The sequence below is a fragment of the Euleptes europaea genome, chromosome 6 (assembly GCF_029931775.1).
Source record: "Euleptes europaea isolate rEulEur1 chromosome 6, rEulEur1.hap1, whole genome shotgun sequence".
Lineage (NCBI taxonomy): Eukaryota > Metazoa > Chordata > Lepidosauria > Squamata > Sphaerodactylidae > Euleptes > Euleptes europaea.
The window spans coordinates 35,382,537-35,409,578 of record NC_079317.1 but is presented as its reverse complement, the minus strand read 5'-3'; the positions used below and the strand labels follow the sequence as shown (position 1 = coordinate 35,409,578).

Sequence of the window (27,042 nt, the reverse complement as noted above, 5' to 3'; positions counted from 1 at the left end):
TTATCAGCTTGCCTTTTGGCAGGCTCGTCCCTGGATGAGTTCAACTTAGTTTATATTGTTATTGCAGTAAGAAGTCTATAAGGCTGAGTAATTGATTCTGGTTAGCCCTCATACCTCATGTGATAGGCCTTTCATGAGTACTAAATGCTTCAGAGAACCTCTGGAGGTTTCCACTGGCTATAGTTCTTACTATAGTAGTCCTTTTGGGAGTTCAAACAGCAGCACAGATCTTCAAGAATCCACCAGCTATGAGCCTATGTTGTTCTGTCCCAGACATTCATATCAAAGAACTCCTTTGCACCCTCCTCAACACTGAAGAGAGAAAAGAGACATGGTTCCACCTAATGCCAGGCTGCCTCATAAACCCGGTCCTTTAGACAGGCTGTTTTCACACCCCTGTAAGGGGCCCATCACTGCAGATACCTGGATGCCATAATACTGTCTCACTAACATACATCTTAGAGTTTGCCAAGAGCTTGAGGGGCAGGTTTATGGCTTCATCAAAATCCAAGAGCATGGAGAAAAACCTTTATTCTTCATACACTATCTGTGGGACACACATGTTATCAGATCACTTGCACAGGATCAGAGGTACTCTGGTTATTCATTCTGGGTTTTTTTTTAGTCTCAAAGAAGTGGAGACTAAAGGGTGGTCTTGGACCAACAGTACCTAAATAGATTTTCAAGAGTGGGAAGGACAATTGGAAATCCTAAAGTGTTGGCAATCAAATTCAAGGCCTCCATCCATTAACATTAGAAGCATATTTGTGAATTTGTGTACACCAGCTTACACAGTTCTGATAGTTTAGGTGCAGGTTGCCTGTTGTCATTAAACCAATAAACCACCAATAAATTATGACATCCTCCTGAAAGACCTGATTGTTGTTCTGTACCCAAACATTCTAAGTATTGGGATGGAAGGAGAAGTTTATTTTGGATTTTATACCTAGTAGGCTGACCAGGGTAATAACAGACTAAAATGCTAGATCATGGCTCTTAATAGCATCTTGGCATGTAGAATGGAAGACCTCCCCCACTCCCTTCTTGCCTGCATATTTGAAAGTTTTTTCTTTTCTGCATCCGTGTAGGGTCCATCTTTTCTTCCTATCTGGAATTTAAATAGAATGCTGATAGCCTTCACGGGGTTTCCTTTTGAACATATGGCCTGGGTGCAGTTATGGAACTTTTATATTCAGAGGACAATTTTTCTTGTGGCTGCTGCTGTAGTTAGAGTCCTAGAGTTGGAGGTATTTTCCTTTAACCCCAAACTGTGATTTTTCTGAATGGACAAAATAGTCCTTAGGCCAGTGATCTCCTTTATACCACAGATAAATTTAATGGTTTATACTCTAAGATAGTGGTACGTGCTTCCTTTTGGCCATATCTTTTTCACCCTCAAGAGAATAACTATCATAGGCTTGATATTAGGAGATCTACCTGGAGAAAAATCAAACAAGAAAAAATTTAAAACCCTATTCATATAGCTCCACAAAACATTCTTGTGAAAGGCTTTTCAAAATCAGCTCTGTCCAAGTGGCATAGGGACTGTGTAAAGTTGGTGCACGCGATCTTAGTAGGATACTGTCACAAGGGATTATGTCCCATTGCTGGGCAGCGATATAGGCCTCAGTGCAAGTCTGAGTGATGCAAAATAGACATTTTTTCTTCCATAAGTGCTTCATTTGAGAGATTTTGAAAAGAATCTGATCTTTTGCTCCAGGGTCTTTTGCTCCAATATTTTTCTGTATTTTAAGGGATTGAGATTGCCTTCCTAATTTCCTGGGGAGGGATTTGTGCTATACATTTCTGGGGTGAGGAGAACATGCTAACTCCAGTGGTTGATGAGGTTGGATTGGCTGGGAGTCGTGGATAGCTAAATTAGAGGTGGCAGTTTGGGCATTTGAGGATTTGCCCATATAAATTTTGCAGTGGTTCTCATTTCTTTCTTAACCCACATGGCTATAATAGCGGCGCACTGTTAATTTTTTTTTTTTGTTAATCAGATTTAGGGACCTGAGGGGTTCCTTCTTTTTCTGTTTTGTTCTGAAAGATTTGGAGCCCCTTCTCCACTGAAGAATCAATTAGCAAGCTGACCCTGCCTCCTGTGCAGGTGGGAGGGGCAATTCTGAAAGATTGCCGATGCTCTCATGCCTTCCTAGAGAACAGGAATTAGTGGTATGACCCCCCCCCCATGCACTATAAGGAACTATAATTCAGGAAAGTGAGTGTTTTTGTATCAATTATATTTCTTTATTATCTTACCAGTATCTTTGTCTTTGCTATTTTTTCTTCATACGGTCCTGAAATCAAAGCTAGTTTTCCCTGTCTTTATAAGTGTATATCTTATTTATGTCTTGCCTTGGGAAACTACAACCTCCTCAGGCTCTCTTTGGACACCTTCTGAATGGTATCCAGTATGTGTACTGCATATTGCTCCGTTATTCTCACTTGTCATTTTCCTCTTACCTGTGTGTTGCTTGTATGGAGCATTTGTTCCCTATTAATTCACTGCTGTCTTCACTTAATTTGCATTTATGGTCTTATCAGCAAGAAGATTTATTGAGACTTCCTATACTTATGCTTCATGGTTCTGTCTCTGTGGGGCACCTATCAAATCTTTCAAATCCCTTGACCTCTTGCTTAAGAAGGGGTGGTAACGGTTGAATATTCCTGTTGAATTAACTTCTGCTGTGTTGAATGTGTAGCAGAAGGACCAGCTGAAGAGTAACATTTGCTCCACAGGAGAAACTTAACAAAATATGCTTCGAAGAAGAGAGAATCAGTCAAACACCACATTTGGCAAAGGGAACCCTAGAGTTACAATCTTTCTTCACCTATTTAAAACTTCAGGGAGGAAAAAAACAAGGGCTAAGATGCTTTGTTTGCAGGATGTGAATGTCCTTAAACTGTCCCGAAATACATGGAATATGTCGGAGATGCCGTTAACTGATTGCTTCCTTTTGTTTCATGTTGGATAGTGATGCACCTTTGGACCTGAAGATTAAAGCTAGTATGATTTCAGACATGTTTACTCTTGTAGGTGAGTGCAGGATTCTGCCAGTTCCAGTCCATCCTTTTGCTAACTTGGCTGATACTGGTTAAAAGCGCATGTGAGTGGGATAATTCACTGAGGGAGTAATTGTTTCCATTCTGTGGGTGTAAGTGTGATGTATTGAAAAGCTTTGTGGTAGTAAAGCAGTAGATGTATCGTAACTTGCATAGTGGAGGAGAGGGTATAGAAAAGCTGAGCAAAAGCTTACAATTTGTGATGAGGTGGATATGATGGGCTGCATACTATAAAAGAGGCCCACGTGACATTGAGAAGGGTGTGAAGAGGGTTTATGGATTCAGATGAGCTGGGGGTGGGGCTGACATCTGTGCAATTCTTTGATAGGTAGTGTGGGCATTGCAGAGTAACTCTGGGATGCTTTATTCAAATGGAAGTGCAACTAAGGCGGTGAATTTACATTCTGTTTGGAGAGAGCTCCTCTGTTATGCTGTAGCCCCTGTTAGTTAAGCAGTGGATTGGGAGGACATCCATACCCACCTCAGTGGGGCCATTCTTTTGGTGCAGTAATTATGCTATTAAGGCTTGTTGATCCTGAGTTCCTAAATTGCCCAGAAATGAAATGTGTTATCACTCCTCCAGGCTTTGTTTGTCAGGATCCAGGTCAGCGGTCAAGCCGGACATCTTATTGCTCATCTGAGGCAAGGAGAAATCCCTACCAGAAAGTTCAAGTAAGGAGAAAAGCAGGAAAAGTAGCTTTGTTTGACCCTAATCAGCATCTTTTTTCTGCTAATGAATTCTGAAGATGTTGTGAATAATTTAGGGAGGTTGCAACCATTCCCCATCTTTGGCCTTCTCTGACAAGTTTAGCTCCATTGCATTTTGGTAGCTTATTACTGTGGGGTTGGTGTCCTGTATGCACGCAGGGCCAACCAGGTCTCATCAAGTGGTAGTGCCCTCAGGCTTGGATAGCGAGGCTTGATTGTCAAAAGGAGCTGGAGGCAAGGAGCTAAAACAGGGATGCAGGCTTAGGCCTCGTGGACTAAGTTGATCCAGCAAGCTTCCCCTTTCAGCCCAAGGCTTAAACAGGCCAAGAGGACAGCAACTCTGTTTGCTCTGGAAGCAGCAACAGGGACTCATCTATTCATGCTTAACTGGGGCCAGAATCCTGCAAAGGATTGCATCCATCATGCTCGGGCACTGGAGGTGGAGCACGGGCTTCTAGCCTGGCACTGTGCCTTCATTGGGCTGCCTCGGCACATGCCCTCTGCCTCCGCCACTCCTGCTGGGTGGAGGCGGATTCTGGTGGGCTTGTGGACCAAGTCCTGGACTGGCACTTAGTTGCTCCAGGACGTGGAGGAATAGAGGAAAGTTCTGGCAGAGGAACTCCTTCTGCAGGCTACCCAGGGGCAAGTTCTGGAGGATCTCCCACTGCAGGTTCCCCAGGGGTTAGTTCTGGAGCAGATGGGCCAGGAGAATCTGCCCTGCAGGGGTCTTCCACAGTTTTCTGCTCTCTTCCAGGCCATGTCTCTGGCTCTTCAGGCTCCTCAGAGACTTCCGAGTCAGAGTCCAGATCCAGCTCTATGGGGGTCATGACAGGTGGTCTCTATAATGCTGGTGGTGAAATGGGTGTCTAGATGCATAAAAGCTCTAGTTCATTGCTATACCGGCATGTCTAAAGTGACAGAATCCCTGAAAGTGGAAGCTTCACTCTCATTCACGAAACTAATCCCAGTATCAGGAACATAATTATTTCAAGACTTCTGTTGGCTTATTTTGTTATATATATGCCACCTCTTCCACCATCCATCGCAGCTCAAGGCAGCTTACAGAAAACATCACCTGCAAGCAACAGTCAGACAAGGAAAAAAAATAGGTCCATAACTTTCAGCCTCAAGAATATACCCTTTCAATTGACTGCTAAATGCCGCCTGAAAAGAATGGCCTTACATTGGTTATGGAAAGGGGGTGGCATAGGGGCCCTCAGGAAAGGTTGCTCCATGAAGCTAGAGCAACCACTGAAAAGCAGAGCTGGATTCTAGTCCAGTAGCCATTGTAAGACCAACAAGGTTTTCAGGGTATAAGCTTTCAAGAGTCATAAGCTTGCTTCGTCAGCTGGAAAGCTCATTGTTGGTCTCTAAGGTACTCCTGGACATGAATTTGGCTGTTCTACTGCAGACCAACATGGCTACCCCCTGAAAAGGGGATGGCTCTCAGCTGTGGTTGAGTGGACGGGAGGATCTGAGGTGGGAAATCTGTACCCTCAAGGAAATGTGAAGCATGTCCCATTTCACAGCAATTAGAGTACTTTCTGCCTTTAATGAAAACACCTTCTTTTGTAGTCGAGTTCACAGTCGAAACTTGGTTATTTGTTCCCAAAAGTTCTACTTGATGTGTTATCAGGCCAAAAAAGAAGTTATTGTTTGCTGCATGTATGTTTAAGTCTTAAATTTTCTGCTTATTTAAAATTTATAAATATCTGTTGGGGATGGAGCTAAAACAGAATAGATTTTTAAACTGGTCTGAAATCATGGGTGTACTCCAGAGGTGTTGCACAGGGAGGGGCAGCATGGCAGTATCATGAGGGGAATGTGAAATTTTTACTCCTTTTATATGTTTCTTGTAGCGCCCTGTATCAGCACAGTCCCGATCAACAAATGCCAAACTGGTAGGTTTTATGCTTTATATTGCTTAATCTGCCATTTAGAAATTTCAAATTCCCTATTTTGAATAATGTATTGATTGTCTTCTATTTCTGCCAAGGCTATTTGTGTTGAAGAAGTTTAAGGGAAATAAATAAATAATCTGTTCCAAATGGTGGGAGCTTCAGGCAAATGATTCACTATGCAAGGCTGCTTAACTTCTGTAATTTGTCAGAAAACTAGTGTTTAATACAGAATTCAGATTTCTTTCCCTGACTTCCCCCCACAACTGTGTGTATGTGTGAGAGACACTGCAGTCCTCATGGTTGTGTTAAATTTAAGAATGTGTTGGCAGTACCACATATTTTTATAGTTGCATTCCCTACCTAAATATCCTTAATATGCTTACCTGTTTTTCACCTATATTTTCCTTACAGTTATGTCTATTCATGTTCTGTAAATCCCAATTTTTGGTTTTGAGTTAAAAAATACATATTCAACCAAGTTATGCATGCTCAATAAAAATGGCATCATTATTACAAATTTGCTCTTTATTTTATTTATTAAAGCGTTTATATCCACCTTTCCCCATGGCTCAAGGCAGCTCTTAAGTTTACTATCGTTAAATATTTTATTAGAATGCCAAATTTTAGATAATTTTGGTGGAGAATTTGAGCATCCTCTGAAATGTAGAAAAATACCATTATAGGAAAAATGGAAGTGTCAGGTAAGATTGTGAAGAGAAGAGAGAAACCTTGGCAATGTTAATCTTGATTGTGTTTCTGCTGCCACCATTAACTCAGTATCTTAGATATAGAAATAAGGAGCTTGGTGTTTCTGTGTTAGAGAATCCTCAGTTCGAAGGGGAGGTGATGAATGAGTGTTGCGAAAAATGTTTGTCTTGCCAAAGAGAAGAGTTGCTGTTTGTTTTTGGTTACTTTTAAAAGCCATGGACAGAGGTGGTTGAATTATTTGATGGAAAAGAATGCTGGATCACGTGGATCCTTGAGCTGATCTAGCAAGGCTCTCTTGTGTTCCTAACATTGAGCTGCCCATCATGAGCATAAACATTGTATGTAAAAGTAAAGTAGAAAAAAATGTGAAGTGTGAATTAGTTTGTGTGAGATGTCAAATTATGAGTGGATATTATTTTTTTAAGAACTCTGATTATTTTCTGAGGAACAGGTGTTCTTTTCCTCATGGCTCAAGTGAGTACCTTACTGTGGATGGTCATTATCTCTTGAGCTAACCAAAGTTGTAGGAGAACACTCCTGAATATTAAAACTCCTTTACTGAGTAAAGCCTTACGTAGTCATGGGACTGAGGGTGCTGGAAGCACTGCCTCTTCTGGTAGGAGTGAGCACAACATCTGTGTTGATCTTTGGAGGCAGTGCTCCTGGTGCCTCCACTTTCAGAATTAAGGACCAGAGACAGGACTTTTTCCATTGTGGTGATGAGACTTTGTGGGGAAGGGGCCATGGCTCATTGGAAGAGCCTCTGCTTGACATGCAGCAGGTCTCAGGTTCAATCCCTGGCATTTCCAGTTAAGAGGATCAGATAGTAGATGATATGAAAGGCCTCCACCTGAGACCCTGGAGAACTGAGTAGACAATACTGTCTGAGTAAGCAATACTGACCTTAATGAACTGATGGTCTGATTCAGTATAAGGCAGCTTCATGCGTGTTCATGTGTGACTCCCTTCCAACAGAAATTCTCCTGGCACCAAAAAGGTAGCTGTTAGTCAGGTGTCAGGCCAAAACACTTCTATTTTTTCAAGCAAGTTACTTCTTGCTGCCTTGATCTTACTGATTGTCCTTTCCTGGATTACTATTTTATCTCTACTGGTTTTTAACAATTGGAAGTTGGTTGATTTATTGCTTTTGTTCTTTTGCTACTGTTGTGGATTATTAGGCTGCATTTTGTTTCGTTATTTTTGAGCAGACGCTTTAAGGAGCCACAAAAATATTTTTACTGAGAGTGCGTAATGTAAATATTTTAAATAAAATGCATTTTTAAAAACTGAGATTTAATCCTGGCTGTATTCTGTAGTCATCTTAATTTGTCAAGATTTGTATCTTTTCTCTTCTAAAGCTTATCCAGCATTTGAGTTTTAATCTCTTATTTTTTTTTAATTTCTGTGTTCAGAGGAATGGAAATAGTATGAAAGAATGGGGTGTGCAGCTAATAGTTCTTTTTGATATCTTTTTTAGAAATGCAACCAAGCTGAACCCTTAATCTGTGCTACAACTGAACCTCGTTTTAACTTCAGCTACGCAGATCTCAGGGTTTTAAAAATTTCTTTAGGGAACTTATTGTCTCAAAGTCTTTAAATACCTTAGACACCAGCCTTGGCAGTACAGCTAGGTCGAAATCGTCTTGCCAGAAATTCAGGCTTTCTTTTTTTCCTTGGCCTGTGACTAATGCAGACAGCCACCTTGTGACTGAAACGGAGATGAGTACAGAAAATGCAACCTCCCTGCTCAGTAAAGATTGTAATAATCACAGCATTTAGGAAGCTGGTAAAATGAACAACGTGTTACATTTATCTTGCTTACGGTAGCTTCATTTCCCCAACAGATTACAAAACTAGGGTTGTTTAGCATTTGGTAGTTGGGATTGTAACCTCCACAGGCATCAGAGCCAGGAACATATGTCTTGTGTTGCCCATAGAAGTAGAAGCTGTGAATACTGGCTCTTATTACTTTGGGGTGTGGTTCTGTGGTCAAACACTGAGAATGTGAAGTTTGGCCTTAGTATTCAGTGGGGTGTGGATCTTGCTATAGTTGGAGACAGGGAGTGTGACTCCTGGCATTGGTGCCCTTGGATCCTTCTACCGTTGAGTATGACTCCTGGCTCTGGTTTCTGGAGTGTATGGCTTTTGCTGGGCAAATGGGTTGGCATTTGAAGTCTATTAAAATGATGACTGGAATAAAATTAAGAAAAGCCTAAAATCTGGTTTCCCACTGTGGTTCTTCAGCGTTCTCGGCCTCTCTCTGCCAGCGATGCCGAGATTAAAAACCTGATGTCCTCATCGAGGGAGAAGGTAGCAGGAAGGCCTGTTGGCTCCATGCTGGGCCTTTCCATGGAGGAGGTAAGAAGAGTCATGTGCAATATTCAGTGACTGGTCTTGGGACATGTGCTGATGACAGGACCAGTATAGCTCAGGAATGAGTGCATTTTAGTACCAGATAATTCTCTCTGGCTTCAGCAGACTAAGACTAGCATCTTGAGAGTACAGCAAGGAAAACAAGTGATAAGAAAATGGGTAGCTTCTAAAGACAAGAAGTGCTTAAACTATAAGAGCCTTGATTCGTAAAGATTCTAGGTAGACATCCTATATAATTTGGCCATCTTGATGCATTCTGTGAAGCCAGATACGACTCTAAAATTAAACTGTTCTATATTAGAATTCTTCAAGTGGCTTCCATTGGTCATTCTGATTGCAGATAAAAGTTCTGCGTCGAGTGAAGGATGAATGTGAGCGAAGAGGGGGTTTCATTCGCATATTCCCTACACCAATAACTTGGGATCTTTATGGGTGAGCAAAAGTTCAGCGTTGTGACTATCAAGTACTGTCTTGGCCCTTTTCCTCAGGCTATAAACTTAACGATCTGGGCTATGTTTTGAACTCTTGAGATATCAAAAGCTGTCTTACTGCTTTTATCTTATTGTGTTACCTCCGTACTGTACCAGCTTCTTACTGTCCAAGTGCTGTGCCTTCCTCATTAGTCTTCCTGATCTGCAATGCTGGATGTCCTTTTAAAATTGTGCTAGGTTGAATTTTTACTGAATCTACTGCTCTTGGCTTTTCAGATCCTATTTGGAACACAAGACCACAATGAACTATATGCTGGCCGCACGCCTTTTCAATGAAAGGTAGGGAAGTTGTGTGCCGAATCTGTAGGAAGTCTGCAGGTGGTGGTATTGTAAGAAAGGACAGAATAAAATGAAACCCAACACAGATCAGGGATTGCCCAAAGCAAAAGTAGTGGAAGTATTGGTAGTTGCCTTATGATACCTTTTACTTTTCAATCACTGTTGCTCAGGGTTGTTTTTCTACTCCTGCAGGAATACTAGCAAGAAACCGAATAACTCACAGGTGTAAAAAGGAGGACAATATCAAGACTATAAGAATTATCTTATTGGTTCAAATCAAGGTCCAGGTTTTTTAATAGCAGCCGGCTGGATACCTCTGCAAATTTGCTTTGTTTTGTACTTACCTAAACTGTATCTTATTTAAGAACACAAGAAGAGCTTGCTGGATCAGACCAGTGGCCCATTTAGTCCAGCATGCTGTTTCACACAGTGGCTGACCAGTGGCCTTGGATGGCCAAACAAACGGCATAGAGGCCTCCCTTGCTGCTGCCTCCTCCCAGCACAGGCATCCAGATGTTTGCTGCCTCTGTAGATGGGGGCTCCCATCAGTCACCATGGCTAGTAGTCACTGATGAACCTCTCCTCCATGAATCTGTAATCCCCTTCTAACGCTATCTGCACTCATAGCCATCACTGTCTCCACTGGCAACCTGAATGAATTAAATATAAATGCATAAATCTCTCCACGTAATGCACACCTGGACCTTTCTCAGAATTTCCTGGGTTGCGTCCAAGTAGTTAGTCATTGTACATGAAGGAGCAATATATGGCAGGTGAATTTTGTAGGTTGAGCCAGTTTGGAATACCCCCCTGAGTAATATCTCCCATTGCTAATGTGATGGAGCAAAAATGCAGTATTTTCTTTGAATACCACAATAGAGAAAACCCTATGAACCATAGGGCTTAAAATGTGTACATGGGACAGTATATCAACCTCTGTAGTTATTGATCATTAGAACAATCCACTATATATACAGAAAAGAAAATTATCATAAAGGCAGGTAAAACCATCTTTCCAATTATATATGTTTCTGTTGTCTTGGAGGAATTAATTGTTTTAATTGACTTGATCTTCATATAGTGCCAGCAAGTAACTGTTCGAGGTATCTGCATCTTATTTATTTGCCATAATATCACAAAGCAAATACTCCATGCTGTGAATGCATTTTCTCTGGCATTCTGCTGCTGGACAAGCTGCAGCAGTTTATTTTCTTTTTGCTTCTTGGGAACCATTTGAGGCTTTCCAAGAACTGGAATACTTGAAGCTGCCTTATATGGAGGTGACTCATTGGTCCACTCACCCAATATTGTCTTCTGTGACTGGTATCAACAGCTCTCCAAAGCTGCAAACAGAGGCTTTCTCTAAATCTGCTGCCTAAGAACCTTTTGACTGAAGGGGCCCAAGGACCGAACCTGGGAACTTATGCACGCCAAGTATGTCCACCACCACTGAGCCATGGCCAATCCCTTTGAATGCCTGTTGTAGGCCATTCCTGGATACAACCCAATGGCTGTAACTTTAACTATCTTTAAAAAAATGGATATACTAAAGGGAAACGTGATAGTGGTTTATGAAAGCATGAAGAAAATGGATAGAAAGAAACCTTTCATCGTTTCTAACAGTAGAACTGTGAGTCTTTGTCAATTTTAAAGCATCTAAAGATGTCAGGTGCTGTACAGCAAGGGAGATCACAGAACTGTTTTCATGTCGGTAATCTAAAAATTGCAGACACCTATTGGATCATCCACGTAAGTTCATTTGTGATGGTTTCATGGCAGGTTGAAACACTGCTTCAGTACAGTGCATAATTATGAATTCCAAAATTACAACATGTGATCATTAGCTTAGGTGGATGTAAAAGGGCTAGACAAATTCATGGTGAACAGGGCTGTGACAAAGTTAATCATTTAGCGACATTCTCTTACACGAGGCACTAATTTAAGCATATGTTAATGTGTAGACATGCCCTAAATAAAATCAGAATTGCTGCATGAATTAACGTTTGAACCACTCCTCTGATTAAAATTGTGTTCTATACCAGTCTTCATTTCTCATGTAGCTGCTTTATACTGAGTCATACTGTTGTTCTGTCAATATCAGTACTGTCTATTCAGACTGGAAGCAGCTTTCCAGGGTCTCAGTTAGAGGTCTTGAATAACAACTGCAACCTAATACTTTTAACTGGAGATGCTGGGGATTGAACAAGGGACCTTTTGCATGCAAAACAGATACTGTACAACTGAAGCTAGGCCCCCCATATCTGTTTATGAACCCAAGAGCATTACAGTCAGGCTATCAGTGATTTACTTGATAATGTGATCGAATTTCCATGTACACAAGCATTGTACTTCTGAATGCCAGATTCTGGGAACAAATAGGGAGTGAGCTTCCGACTGACATCTGGCTAGCTGCTGATCAAAACAGAATATTGGAATAAACCTTTGTCTGATCCAGAAAGTAGTTCTTTATATTATTAAAAAGGTAAAGGTGCAGGCACTGGGTCACTACTGACCCATGGGGTGATGTCACATTACAACGTTTACTGGGCAGATTATGTTTACAGGGTGGTTTGCCATTGCCTTCCCCAGTCATCTGCACTTTACCCCCAGCAAGCTGGGTTCTCATTTTACCGACCTCGGAAGGATGGAAGGCTGAGTCAACCTTGAGCCGGCTACCTGAAACCGACTTCATTGGGATCAAACTCAGGTCTTGAGCAGAGCTTTGACTGCAGTACTGCAGATTACCCTTCTGCGCCACAGGGCTCCTATCTTTATATTATTACCTACAGTTTAAGTAGAAGATGTTATTTGTAGTGTTCACGTCAATAAGTCATCTGTTTTTTTCATTAACTTAGTCCATTTAATATATGTACCATTCTTTGATAAACATTCAGGGTGTCAAAATCTGCTCTTGGATTTTTTCCCCCCCTCTGCAGGGGAGGTTCAAGAAGAGGGCCATTTCCTAGACGAACTCGGTAAGGAACTTGTGTAATGAAATTTGAAGGAAGGAAGTTGGTTTTTCAATATGGATTGTAGACATAAAGCTTAATTTTGTAATAACTTTGACTTGCTGAAAAGAGATATTTCTGTCCACATTGCCAGTTTAAAAAACTAGACTGACATTTTCAGCACAGTTCATTTTCCTCCTCCTCAATGGGTACAGTACCCAAGAACAAACTTAAAGCTTTCTTTCTAGATTATATCCTGGATGACTATCATGATGGAGCCAGCATGGTGTAGTGGTTAAGAGCGGTAGACTCTGATCTGGAGAACCTGGTTTGATTCCCCACTCCTCCACAGGAGTGGCGGACGCTAATCTGATGAACTGGATTTGTTTCCCACTCCTCCACATGAAGCCAGCTGGGTGACCTGGGGCTAGTCACACTCTCTTAGCCCTATCTACCTCACAGGGTGTCTGTTGTGGGAAGGGGGAAGAGAAGGGGGATTGTAAGCCGGTTTGATTCTTCCTTTAGTGGTAGAGAAAGTTGGCCTATAAAAACCAACTCTACTTCTTCATGATGAAAGAATTTTGTTAGCTATTTGAAAGTAGGTTTCCTATCGATAGGAGATTCTCAGCTTTTATGTATGAACTCATATTCTCCCTTCAGTAACTATGAAATGTTGTTGAAGTTAAGGTACTGAGAGTACTTGAGCTATTACAGTTAAACTTGTGGAGAAAGACCCTCCACCAAAGAGTTCACCCCAGTAATGCAATGTCCGGGACTCTACACACTGTTTGAGTGGGAACCCAGCTGTAGACTCAAAGCTGGCAGAAAGGAGGAGATCAAGGGATGAGCCATCAAGCTCCAAGCATGGAGTATTTTAGTGCTTACTAATGCAAATGGATGTGGCTGAAGTAGGAAAATGGTTTAGCATCTCATACCATGCCAGAATGTGACACCCCAAAGAGTCAGACATGAACAGCCAAATAGCTAGAAAGTTTTCTCTTCCCCTTGAGGCAGGAAGATGAGGGCTGTTACTGCACTTGTATTCCCAGCGATGTATTAAGAGTTTGAAAATGTTATAAAAAATACTGTTCACACTTTCTATGTATTCCCACTGATGTATTAAGAGTTTGAAAACGTTATAAAAAATACTGTTTACGCTTTGTTTGGCCCCTTTAGCTGTGAAGACGTCTTCCAACCATTTATAAGCCGTGGTATCCAAAAACCCTTTTAAAGCGATGTTTTTTACAACATTTTCAAACTCTTAATACATTGCTGGGAATACAAAGTGCGGTAACCCCTGAGAACAGCCCTGATGGGGGACTTTTCATGGGGACATTATACATTCCCAGGACATGGGTAAGAAACCCTCAGTCTGATGGCTTTTGACCAGAGAGGCTGTTTGCCTGTAAGTGGAACTGTGAATGAATGTAGTTTATATTTTATGAAAATTCTCTGTGTAGTTGCTTTTCAGCAGTCCTTTCTATTTCCCAGGAATAAATCTGTCTTATTACTGCCGCATCACCTGTTAGGGTCTCCAACTGGAGAAGGAAGGAACACCATTCTGATAGCTAAAGCCTAGCAGTTGGGAGGTGTCCTTCCCTTTTGAGCCCCAGCAATCATATCTTGCTTTAAAAGCCTGACAGACTGCTTTGGCACTTTCTTTCGTTGTTGTGACTGTGGCCCACTCAAAAATATTGCTTACAAGATGGGTAATTCTGTTTCTGTTGTATGTCATCGGATCATTCTTAAAAATAGCAGTCCACTTGTAAATATTTTAGATAAATAACACAATCTTCATACTCTTTAAAGAAAAACAAGTGTGAGGCAGCTCACAATATGATTTAAAAACATATGCCAATTAGCTGAATCTTTTAAAAGTTGGCATAGGCGAAGTGTTCACCAGGAAGGCCAGCATACAGGTTTTTCTGGGCTTTAGGGATGGAGCAAGGGCACTGAACTTACTGCCATTCTTGTGCTTTTGCAGAATAGCCATTGCTGGTGAACAGGCTCTGGAGGCTGTGGACTGTAATGCTCAGCTTCATGCTGCTCTTTATGAGCGGAAACTCCTGTCACTAGAGGTACGGAAACGAAGGCGACGTTTTGGCAGACTGAGATCAGGGCGAACAAGGTTGCCAGGTACATGTGAGTCTGAACCATTTTTCCATATTAGAGCATGAATCCTCTGGTTTGGAGGTTAAGGAAACTGTCCCGCATATGCCAATCCTGTCCGAATTCTGGGACAAAAGTAGATTGTGCATATGTTTTGCTTTTACATTTATCTGTTGGGTAATCACTGATACAGTGTTATAAGTGTTGACTAATCACTTACAGTGATTGTAATCACTTACAGTGTTGTAAGTATTGGATGTGGGTGTATGCAAGAACCTGAATTTGTCTGCCTTAACATCAGTAAACAAGTTGAGATCTTGGGAATATATTGCCTCTAACAGTGACTTCAAAGTCAGCTGATATTGTCCTCAAGTCAGGCATGGAAAGTGAAGAGGAAGAGGAGATAGCAGAGGATGACGATGAATTGGAGGTATCTCGGAGTGAAACAGTTGGCTCTCTTAAGACTGTGAAGGTGAAGTTGCAGTTGTCAGAGAAGGTTCAAGGAAAGTTGCCAAAGGACCCTGAGCACAAACCTGAAGGGACACTGTCTGAGAACAGCATGGAAACATTACCCAAGGATCCTGAACCACCTTTTAATTTGCTACAGACTCTTCAAGAGAATAGGAATCTAAGGTAAGAATTCTCATGACAGGACTTTGGTGGTTAATAGCAGCTAAGTGGTTAATAGCAGCTAATATGAGATAAAACACTTCAGCTGTCTGCTTGGAAGCACATCCTAAAGATTTATATGAACTGGAGAGAAACCAGGGTATGCTTGGAAACATGTCTTCCGGTAGCACTGGCATAGGGGTCACCCCAGCCTTTTTGAGCCTGAAGACACTGTTGGAATTCTGACACAGACTTGTGGGCGCAACCATAAAATGGCTGGCACAGGAGGCGGAGCCAGTCACGAAATGTCGGAGTGAGTTTATGCATTACACTAATAATAACTCTTCAGTATTTCAGGCAGATGCTCTGCTTAACAGGATACCCTTTTAAATGAATGTATTGTTTGAAAGTGTGTTCTTGCATACACACAGCTTACCTTCAGTCATGCAGTGAAGATACTTTTGCTGTGGTAGCAGCTGCTGCTGAAGCAATGTCTTTTTGGATCTGTGCAGGCAATTGGATCTCCAGCTGCTAATCAGAAGCCTGCCTGGGCACAAGCCCTGCCCACATTTTTAAAACACTTGGCAGGCACCCTGCCCACAGATGCCACATTGGGGACCCCTGCACTAGTATACATGGTTGTTGCTAAGAGTAACTTATTAGTTACTGCCACATCCAAAACGTGCAAATGTGGAATATTCATAGTTACTTTATGGAATTCATTGTCTTAAGATGTGGCAGCTATGGTGGCTTTGAGGGATCAAGCACTTGTGGCCTGTCATCGACTACTAACCATGTTAACTGAACTTCCACATTCAGCTCCATACCAAACGCAAGGGATAAACAGCGAGGGAGGGCTGTTGCTTTCATGCTGCTCTTGTAACTTTCCCAGAAACCGCTGCCTGGACTCTGTTGCAATGCTGGATAAAAGGAATCCTTAGTCTGATTCCGCAGGGATGCTCTTACGTTTTACCTATGATTGCAGCTTCAAAAACAAGAGCATCACTTGTTGGTTTGAAATACTTAATTTTTCAATTCTTGCTGCCAGTTCCTTTAAAAAAAAAAACATTAAGCTTGTCATCAATGCCTCAGAAACAAAGAAAAATCTTCCATTATTGTGCTTTTATTTGTGGGACAAGAGGAATATTTCTAACCCTATCTATGTTAAACACTGGGTGGGATCCAAAGTGTCAAAAATGGAACTGCACCCTCACCTCTGCTGCCGCCCACTCCTCCCCTTGAAATGCTGCCCCCAGGGTTCAGACAACCTCAAGAAAAGAGCTAGGAATTATGTATTGATCTGAAGTGGGAGGATAAGTGGGCAAAAATCTCCCCTCCATCCAAGGCTTAAATCCAACCCTCTTGTACAGAGAAAAATTCATGGCTTGTGTTGTATGTAAATAAGGTCAGGAGAGGCTATTTTTTCTGCCTAATGTCAAAGCCTTTAGATCCAAGGGCAAGGTCTAAAATCTTCATTTTCTTGTCCTATCCTGCCACTTCCATCTGTGGCTAATGTTTGCAAGGTTGAGCCAAGAAGATAACTGTTTGCTTGTGTCTCAGGTGTTTGACATATTATGTGCCCCAGACTCCCATGTTTGCCCTTGATGCCATTCCTGTGGGTCCCCCAGGAGCCACATTTCAGGGATATCGGGGCTGCAGCGGGAGAGGGAGAGCCAAGAAGTTTCTGTTTTGCAGGTTGAAGTGTCTTCTAGTACCAGAGAACTTAGCCTGGATCCTTGGGCTATATTTTTGTTTTTGCTGAAGCTTCTGAATGTATTTCAAGGAGCTTGCTACAGTAATTCGGCCTAGATGTGACCTGAGTGGTCATAGCCAGTTCTCCTTTTTCCAGGAAAGGCTGCTGCTGACAAGTTAGCCTAAGATGATGAAAAGCACTGCACTCCTGACTATCTCTGCTACCTGTGTTTTCAAGCTGGATTAAAGAACCCCTAGATTCTGAACCTGGTCAGAAAGAGTGCTACCCCATCCAGAACTAGTTGTAATTATTAGCACTATTTCACCCCAACAGTACTTCTGCCTTGTCTGGATAAAAGTTTCAGTTTTTCCCCACATCCAGCCCTTTCCAGTTTCTTAAACCCAGGTAGGGATTTCCACTGCCACCCTCAAATTGGATGGAAAGGAGAGGGAAAGAGAGAGTTGAGTGACATCAGCATATTAATGACAGTGTACTCCAGATCTGTTGACTAGCATGAGAGACAAGATAGAATTCTGTGGAACCCCAATGCCTTAAAACAGGGATGGGAAACCTCAGGCCCGGGGGCCGTATGCGGCCCCCGAGGACATTTTTTGTGGCCGGGGCCTTGCCGCAGAGGTGCGGGATAGGACGGCCCTCCCTGAGGGTGTTCTTGGGGCCACAGCTTGCAGGGGTGCTGCGGCGCCCTTTGGACCTCCTCTCGCCGACTGATGGCCATTGGTCGGCGAGAGGAGGGGGAGGGACGCTTCCCCTAAGGTTGCCCCCTATAGCCGCAGTGTGCAGGAACACCGGGGCACACGGTAAGCCCCTCTTGCTGTCTGTCGGCTGTTGAGCAGCGAGGGGGGGGGAAGAGGCCCGTGGCTCCCGGCGGCAGAGCATGCACGCAGGAGCCGATCGGGCTTCAGGGGGTCTTTTGTGGACTCTGGGGTGGGGAGGGCATGGAGCCTGGGGCCAAGTCGTGTGTGTGGGGGGAAAGGCTTTTCTCTTTCCCTCTCTTTCTGTCTCTTTCTTTGTCTGGTTCCCTCCATCCTTTTCTTTCTCCCCCTCTTAACATTTCTTTCTCCCTCTCTCCCTTTTCCTCTTTCTGTTTTCCTTCCTTCCTCCCTTGCCAATCGACCATGGGCTGCGCCTCCCTGGCGCCTCGTTTGCTCGGAACCACCGCTGGCTGCCCTCCTGCCTGGGGGGGAGAGAACCGAGGGAGCCCTCCAGGCCTTCTCTGCGTGGCCTCCCCTGGGGTTGCCAACCTCCAGGTGGTGGCTGGAGACCTGGCAACCCTAGCCTCTCCCCACCACCAGGAGATCTACATCTGGTATGGCCCCCGAATGATGTTATAAATGTGCAAACGGCCCTTGGCAGGAAAAAGGTTCCCCACCCCTGCCTTAAAGGTAGAGCAGTTGTCTCCCTGTACCATCGCCTGAGACCCAGAGCTATTGTAAAATAGTGCCTCCACAGTCTGTTACATTCTAGCCAGACAGTCCAGAAGGTTACCACGATCAGTGGTGAAAAAGCCGCTCAGAGGTCTAGGAGAATCAACAGAGATACACTCCCTACTGTCAGCCCCTTGGTGAAGTTAGCCCAGCAGAGCAGCCAGATTGGATCAGAAAGGAATCGTATGGTTTGAATAAGGCAGTTACTTGTGTAACATTTCTTGGTTGAACTGTGTTGTAAAATAAGAGTGGTGAAAACTATTAAGATGAGCGTCTGTCCCATATTCTCATTTTGAATAGCTGTTGTCGTTCAACAGCATGTGTTAATGTGTTAAGTGCCGTCAAGTCGCTTCTGACTCATGGCGACCCTATGAATCAACATCCTCCAAAATGTCCTATCTTTGACAGCCTTGCTCAGGTCTTGCAAATTGAGGGCTGTGGCTTCCTTTATAGAGTCAATCCATCTCTTGTTGGGTCTTCCTCAACAGCATGACCAGAGGAATATTTACCTCTCTGAAGTCAACTGACATCCTGTTTTGTGAAACATTTACTGAACTGCTGGGCAAACATACCTTCAGATATTGGTATTTAATTTCCCAGAGGCTTGTTTTTCAGAGGGTGCATATGTCTGAGGCTTAAGCTAGGTGTTTTTTTTTTAATTCACTATGTTTATATAGGAGGCCTCTTGTGTACCTGAAGCACCATGGCAGAGCTCTGTTGTTGAGGACAAATCAGACACTGCTTATGAAGAGGCAGAATTGTAACCCTGGGCTATGTAAGAGCTTTGGTGCTTGTAAACTGCCTCCATAATTTGTTACAATGGATGTAGCAAACTTTCCCAGCTTTTGTCTGTACTCAGATAATATCTTCTGTAGCAGTGTTTCCCAACCTGTGGGTTGGAAAGCCTATGAAAGAAGGTTGCAGGCTTTTGCAATGTTATTGATTTATGCTTGTTCTGTTTTTTTAAGTGGGTTTAAGTATATTTGAACTTGTGGGTCACCATACCAAAAAGGTTGGGAACCACTGTTCCATAGCATCCTTTGGCATCCTAGTGGAAATGTGGAAGTCTAATATGCAAACTGTTTTTTACTTTGAGAAAGGAATTTGTGCTTTGATTCCCCCCCCCCCCCCGACTGTTAAATTCTCTGGCCACATGCTACTTTCTTCGTACCCCTTTTGCCTCATGGTTGACAACGGTTAAAGTAACACCTCTTAGGGCAAATATAGCCTAGCGGATTTCTTATTGGTCTGTAGTACAAAACATCCCTTCTCTGCTTCAGCAGTGATTACAGAACACTGAAGGATACTTTTGATTTTAAAAAAGGGAACTTCTCTAAAATGAGAAACCTGGTAAAAAGGAAGTTGAAAAGAACAGTTAGGAGCGTTAAATCTCTGGAAAAGGCTTGGGGGTTACTCACGTCCACAATACTAGAGGCTCAGCTAGGTGGTATACCGCAGGTCAGGAAAGGTAGTATTAAGTCCAAGAGGTCACCATCATGGCTAATGGGTAAGGTGAAAGAAGCTATTAGGGGGGGAAAGAAATTGGAAGGATTTCCCAAATGAGTCAAACAAAGGCAAACACAAACTTGCACAAAGGAAATGTAAGCAAACAGAGATGGAAAAAAATATTTTGAGGAACATATCGCTAAACACATCAAGATGAACAATAAGAAATTCTTTAAGTACATTAGGAGTAGGAAACCAGCTAGGGAAGCGGTTGGACCATTGGATGACAGTGGGAGTAAAGGAACATTAACGGGGAGGATAAAGCGATTACTGAGAAACTAACAGAATTCTTCTCATCTGTCTGCACTATTGAAGATACAGGGCAGATTCCTTCTCCTGAACAGAGGCTTTGAGGAGGGAAGAACAAGGAACTGGGGCATATAGTGGTAACAAGGCAGGAAGTCCTACAACATCTAGAAAAACTTCAGACTACAAGTCGCAGGGATCAGACAGTATTCATCCTAGAGTTCTTCAAGAACTCAAATGGGGAATTGCTGAGCTTCTAACGCATGTCCCTTAGATCAGCCTCTGTACCAGAGGACTGGAGAATAGCCAATGTAACACCCATTTATAAAAAAGGTTCCAGGGGGTACTCAAGAAATTACATGCCAGTTAGCTTGACGTCTGTTCCAGGTAAATTGATGGAAAGCACTTGGACAGGGAGAAGCTTTTCTCCCTCTCTCATAATACTAGAACACAGGGTCATCTGCTGAAGCTGGAGGGTGAGAGATTCAAAACAGATAAAAGGAAGTATTTCTTCCCACAACGCATAGTTAAATTGTGGAACTCCCTGCCCCAGGATGTGGTGATGGCTGCCAACTTGGAAGGCTTTAAGAGGGGAGTAGACAAATTCATGGAGGATAGGGCTATCCATGTTTACTAGTCATGATGCAAACCTATTCTCTCTAGTATCAGAGGAGCATGCCTATTACAGTATGTGCTTTGGAACACAGGCAGGATGCTGCTGCTGCAGTCGTCTTGTTTGTGGGCTTCCTAGAGGCACCTGGTTGGCCATTGTGTGAACAGACTGCTGGACTTGATGGACCTTGGTCTGATCCAGCATGGCTTTTCTTATGTTCTTATGATCTTTGAATCTCAAAGCAAGTGAGTTTTGCTTGCACTTACAACTGCCCCCTGTCCTTCTCTGCTTCTACAGCAAAGTTCAGGCTCGCAGGGCTTTCTCTGCTTACCTGCAGCGTGTCCAGCTGCGCCTCATGAAAGAGGCTGGGGATCAGGTCCAGAATGCTGCTTGGGCTGCCAAGGAGGATGAGCAAATGGTAAGAAACCGTGAACTTCCCTGGCTTTTTCTGGAGCGGAATTAATCTGATCAAACTAATCTGATTTTATTCAGCATTCCAGAATCACAGGCAGGATGAAGCAGATTCCTGTCACCTGAGGTTGAGTTGGAGTGCTATTAGCCATCGCAGGACCAGCTCAATCTGCTTCTGTTACTGAAATTACCTGGATGTTTCTCTTTAAATTGGTGTAAACTGTTGGTATTCAGAGCCCATAGATTAAGGGGGTTTGGATTGGGAATGGGGGTGGGGCACCCTAGTGGGAGCGGAATGGAGCATGTTTGAAGCGCTTCACCTCAGATTTTTCTACAGCCTTCTCTTCTCCCACATCTTACATGGAGCTGGCTCTGAGTTGTCTGCCGACTTCCAGAGATGAAAACGGGGCTGTTCTATCTGCAGCAGTGGGCTGATAGTGCTTAATGACTTCAGGTCACATTTCTAGTCCTTGCCGTCAGACGGCAGTTTTCTTAGCTCGAATGGGAGACTCTTTGTGAAAACAGCCTGTGGGGAAAGAGCCAGTGTAGCTCATAGATTAAAAGCCTTGTGTCAGGAATTGGGAATAATCAGTTTGCCTCAGTGGAAAATGTTACTCCCTGCTCTTTCCAAGTGGAAAATTGAAACTGGCTTTCTGAGAGCTGCTTTGTCTGCTGCACTGTGAAAAATCATGTTTAAAATAACAGATCAAACCAACCTAATATAATGCTAGTGAGAAGCGAGCTATGAAATTCAACACTTTGGCTATGATGCAGTTCATTTGCATGCTAGCAGGGCATCTGACCAAAAGTAAATCCAGAGTGGAGACAGAATGTTTGAAGCTGAACACCCACAGCAGGCGTCTTTGCTTTCGTTCAAAGTTTGCAGGGAGGGCAGTTCTCCAGTGCCAAAGCTACCATTGACTGGTGAGGTAGTGGCAGGGGCATGATACAGTTTTCTAGCCAGAGTCGCTACAAGGCATGAACCAGGGAGAGTGTGGCCAGAGTTGAGGCCAGAGATGCATGGCGGCGACTGGAGGGAGGATGGGCTTGGTCAGTGTTCTGTAGAAGGCTGCAAAGCTTCCATTCAGAGGTGAGCTTTCCCACAGCCTATCTTCAGCCATCCTGGGTTCTTTCAGAACTCCCGGGCCTCCTACCTCACACCTTTTGTCTGTGGGTTCACTCTTACGGCCAAACTGCACACTAATGTTAGGAGTCCATGTTTGAACCCTTGATAACGTAGTTTATATAATGAAGATGAACCACTGCCATCCCCGTGGCTCCTGCTCACCCCAGAAGGGAGAAGAGACAGGCCTCTCTTGTTTTTTTTTTAAGCTAATAGCAGTCTGTTGGGGGGGGCAGTAGTAGCAACTGAGGAACAGCATGGGGAGAATATTAAGACTCACCACCACGTATGCACTCCTTTCCCAGCACCATGACTGATCCAGGGTTCCTCCATGGCTGCTTTTTAAGCGTAAGCTAGATGTTGGGAGATCTGATATCAGAGCTCTAATGTAGCATGTTTGGGCCCTTACTTACTGAGTTTTGTTGTTGCGTGATTTTTGTAGTTCAGAAGTTCTTCCTCCTTACCAACAGCATTTTAAAGAGAGGGTTTCTTTCTGTTCTTGGTTCTGATGGTGATTTGATGGGGTTATACTGAATGTGCAATGCTGTGAATTTTAAATTGATTGTTTAAAAAATAGCAAGCCACTTTGTGGCCTAACTTTGTCCCCAAAGCAGGTTTAAAATGCCTTAAATAAATTATAGGAGGGGAGTTGGAGTAATCTATTCTTTAACTTTGTTTCTTGGTGACAGGAGCTGGTGGTTCGCTTTTTGAAAAGAGCAGCCAGTAATCTTCAGCAGTCTTTGAGGATGTTACTCCCGAGTAGGCGCCTGGCCCTGTATGACCGTAGGCGCATTTTGGCTCACCAGCTGGGTGAATTTATCGTCTGCTACAACAGGGTGAGTTGTGCCAGATAAATGCAGGTGAACTCCCAGAGCACAGCACTCTATTGTACTTTTACTGCTCACGGTGTAAGGCCCCTCTGTGACTGACTGCTTGCTGTGTAACTTCCAGGGTTGCAAAGAAGTGAGGAAATATGAGCCATTCACAGTTGCTTTCCAACCTTCTAGTGTAACAAATGAAGTGGAAGTTTTGCATGTAACCTGCAGATGATCCATGAGCCCAGGTGTCTTCAGGTGCTTACAGACCATATTGCGAGACCCTGAAATGCTATTTCAGATATCATAGGATAAGCAGGATCTTCTGCTTTCCTACTTTTTTGTAATGCTGTACTGAAACCTGTGTTCACATCAGGCCGTGGGCTTTGTGTTTTGAACTTAATGATGTCACTGAGCTCCAAATAAGCCACCCAAAGAGATGCAAGCAAATGTCTGTTGCTTGTACTGGCAGCAGAGAACTGAACGAGATGAAAAGTTGAGTTGATGGCTTCCCAAAGCTGCTGTTTCACCCCATATTGGTGTAGTAATTATCGCTGCAAGTTTTGCAGCTATTCTGTTGTAAAGTGGGCAGGGCAACTCACTGAGAGCAGAGTCCATATGGGATTTCTAATGACAGGATAAATCCTATAAAGGCAGCCTTTAAACTCAAACAGAATGTTCTGTATAAAATATTGTCGAAGGCTTTCACGGTCAGAGTTCATTGGTTCTTGTAGGTTATCCGGGCTGTGTAACCGTGGTCTTGGAATTTTCTTTCCTGACGTTTCGCCAGCAACTGTGGCAGGCATCTTCAGAGTAGTAACACTGAAGGACAGTGTCTCTCAGTGTCAAGGGTGTAGGAAGAGTAATATATAGTCAGAAAGGGGTTGGGTTTGAGCTGAGTATTGTCCTGCAAAAGTATTGTCCTGTAAGTATCAAGATAATGTGCTAATGAGGGTATGGTATGTTAATATGGAACCATTGTATCCTGAAGTGATCTGTTAATGTGTGTAATCCAAAGCTAATCTGTATGGCTATTGTTGAATGTTGTCTTTGTCTGGAGGTTTTTCAGGGCAGGAAGCCAAGCCTTATTCATTCTTAAACTCTCCTCTTTTCTGTTAAAGTTGTGCTGATGTTTATGAATTTCAATGGCTTCTCTGTGCAATCTGACAAAATTCTACCAACTATCAGCAGTGTATAGTGCCACAGAGCCACCCTCCAAAGCAGCCATTTTCTCCAGGGGAAGTGATCTTGGTCACCTGGAGATTAGTTGTAATAGTGAGAGATCTCCAGGTGCTACCTGGAGGTTGGCAACCCTCTTTTGAAGGCATTTAACTTTTTGGGATCTCCTTAATTTACTGAATTACATCAATTCCCTATTGCAATGTTTATTGTATGTGCCACCTGCCTTTTACTGCAATTCAATTTGAATTTTTGAAACAAGCCTTTAAACTGCTGAACATTTTAAGCTACAGAAATACATAATAAGACCTATAGAAGACATCAAGGAATGCTGATGCCTGCTATTTTCTAGTTCTCACTGTCTGATTTTGGGATTTTCTTGACTGAGCACACCTGATGACCCTCTGAAGTCCATAACCTGGAAGGAACCTGTCTGTCACACCGTAACATGTGTAGAGAAAGGCTGCTTTTGTGGAGATACTTACTGTATTGTTGCTTTGTTGTTGTAGGAAACTGACCAAATGGCTCAAGCAAGATTCATGAAAAAACAGGATGAAGAGGAGCAAGAGGGGGTAGATGCTGCAGGCTTTCAGGAATTCATTAGCAATGCAAGGTATAAATGAACCTTATTGTCTCTTCAAACAGAGTAATCTCACCTGTCTCTTTCTTGTTGATTACCTTTCCTGACTTATCAATATTTATGGTAAAATACAGATTAGAACTTTTTGATCCAGTAATCTCAACTCCGTGAGAGGCCCTTGTTTTGAAACAATTCTCTTCAGCTCAGTAAAAGATAGCATTGCCATCCTCACTGGATAACTAGGCTTTCCCTGTTCCTTATTTCAAGGGACCATTCCTTAATTTTGAGAAATACTCATGGAAGAGAAGAGATGCACCACCACTGCACAAGTCACCTTTAATACATCACAAAGATGATACAGTCAAACAAAACACTTGTAATGTTGTGGCACATGCAGTATGTATTTTCTCCACCTTCCTCCAGGTGAATTGACTGGCTGTGCGCAAAACAAAAGTGTTGTGTTACAGTAATGACTCTTATGCAACCTGTCCAGCAGCAAAGGGACCACTGTGGAAAAATATCCAAACGAGTTTAGCATGATTTTCATGAATGAATTAATGATAAACTACAGATAGACGTGTTGCACTTTTCTGTAATCATTTTCAGAAGTCATTACCCATAAATTTGTACCCTCACTTGGGGAGAAAAATCTTGAGACGGACGTTTGGCAATTACGTTGGCAAACTAATATATTTGGTCTTTCCCCCCCTGTCTGATCCTTTGTAATAACTTTTGTTGCAAACATATTTGTACCCCATGAAAGGACAGAGAACTCTTTTCTATAAAAGTTAGAATTCTATGAAGTATTTTAAGCCACTCATTAACTTACTTGGGTTGGTTTTCTGTGGCCCAGTCTTACCTTAGTGAGTATTTCTGTGTTTGGAACTAGGTAACTAGCAGGATAACACAACTCTGTTTCTTAGGAAACAAGACCTATTGTTTAAAAAAAGTTGTGACAATGCCAAAGCAAAAATGAGTTTTGATTGCCTCACTGGGCTGTAGTCAGGTATGAAACAATCCTCTATCTGCCACAAGGAAGCACACTTCTGTGCTTTGTATTTTGCATTTCCAGCAGAGAGAGGTATTTTAATTGTAGCGGTTAGTGTGTCAAACGAGGCTGAAATCCCCACTCTGCCATGGAAGCTTGCTGGATAGCCTTGGGCCAGTCACCCACACGCAGCCTAAACCCACTTCACCGGGTTGCTGTGAGGATAAAATGGAGGAGAGAAGAACAATGTAAACTGCTTTGGGTCCCCATTGGATATACATCAAGTAAATAAATTACCTTTTGTGGTGGATTAAGAGCGCATTCCTGGGAGGGGGGGCGAAGCTCCATGGGAGCTGGTGTGACTCCGCGCCGACGTAAGTGCTTGTTTAACCTGGGATGACGGGCACTTATGCTGTCCTGGGTGGCACACACTGGTGCCTGGGAACCCCGTTGTGGCAGCTGCCACAGCAGGACCTAAATCCCGGTAGTGGCAGGCTGTGCTGGTGTCGGGGGGACATTCCGAGGGGCAGAGCTGATGTCAGCTTTCTAGCCCCTTTTGCCCCAAAAATGCCCCCTTGAGCGGCGGCAGGGCTGTGCCACCTGTTCGCTATGGGGCATTTCCCCCCTTTTTAATTTTTTTCCTTTTTAAAAAAGGCTTGCTTTTTCTCCGCGGCAGCCAGGCAGCCTCTGAGGAGGCGGCATGGCTGTGCCACTCCTGGCTGCTGTGTATCCACCCCCCACACCCCCAGGAATGGGCTGCCTGTTGAGAATGACCCTTCTTCCTGCCAAGATGTCATTTTTTTCAAATTGAGATGTTCACTACAGTCCCATTATGTGTGTCCACAACAAAGAAAGTTCTGCACTTGCAGATAAAGGTATAACATATACTCTATATGAGTTTTGTGTTGGCCTGAAGTTTTTAATTCAGATTTCCCACCTCCGAATGCATCAAAGTTAGTTTCTCCACAAAACTGGAATTCTTGAGTTCTTCACATCCTGCCCTGCCTCCTCTTTTCAGTTTCTTCTGGGTCTTACAATGTCATCTGAGGCAGTTACACCCTTCTAAGCCTATTGAAATCAACAGGCTTAGTAGGGTGTAACTCTGTTTAGGTTGACACTCAATGTTTGTACTATGAAGGAAGTCATGACCTTCTTTGCTGCTCATGATTTTTTAGGAGTTTTCATTATTCTTCTGATACTTGCGAATAGGTGTAGAAGCATGTGAATTAAAAAACTGCAGTACAATTTTGG

General features: G+C 43.1%; 1 protein-coding gene across 1 annotated transcript in view; it reads left to right on the top strand.

Moving 5' to 3' along the window:
• The window catches only part of TTLL5 (tubulin tyrosine ligase like 5), a 153,498-nt gene that overhangs the window by 33,253 nt on the left and 93,203 nt on the right, over positions 1-27,042 (top strand). The window contains exons 14-25 of the mRNA XM_056850734.1: positions 2,979-3,040; positions 3,650-3,738; positions 5,634-5,675; positions 8,628-8,741; positions 9,097-9,188; positions 9,464-9,526; positions 12,463-12,501; positions 14,459-14,610; positions 14,925-15,216; positions 20,993-21,113; positions 22,919-23,065; positions 24,733-24,836. Coding sequence (XP_056706712.1) covers positions 2,979-3,040; positions 3,650-3,738; positions 5,634-5,675; positions 8,628-8,741; positions 9,097-9,188; positions 9,464-9,526; positions 12,463-12,501; positions 14,459-14,610; positions 14,925-15,216; positions 20,993-21,113; positions 22,919-23,065; positions 24,733-24,836 — 1,317 coding nt within the window. The remainder of the gene's footprint in view (positions 1-2,978; positions 3,041-3,649; positions 3,739-5,633; positions 5,676-8,627; positions 8,742-9,096; positions 9,189-9,463; positions 9,527-12,462; positions 12,502-14,458; positions 14,611-14,924; positions 15,217-20,992; positions 21,114-22,918; positions 23,066-24,732; positions 24,837-27,042) is intronic.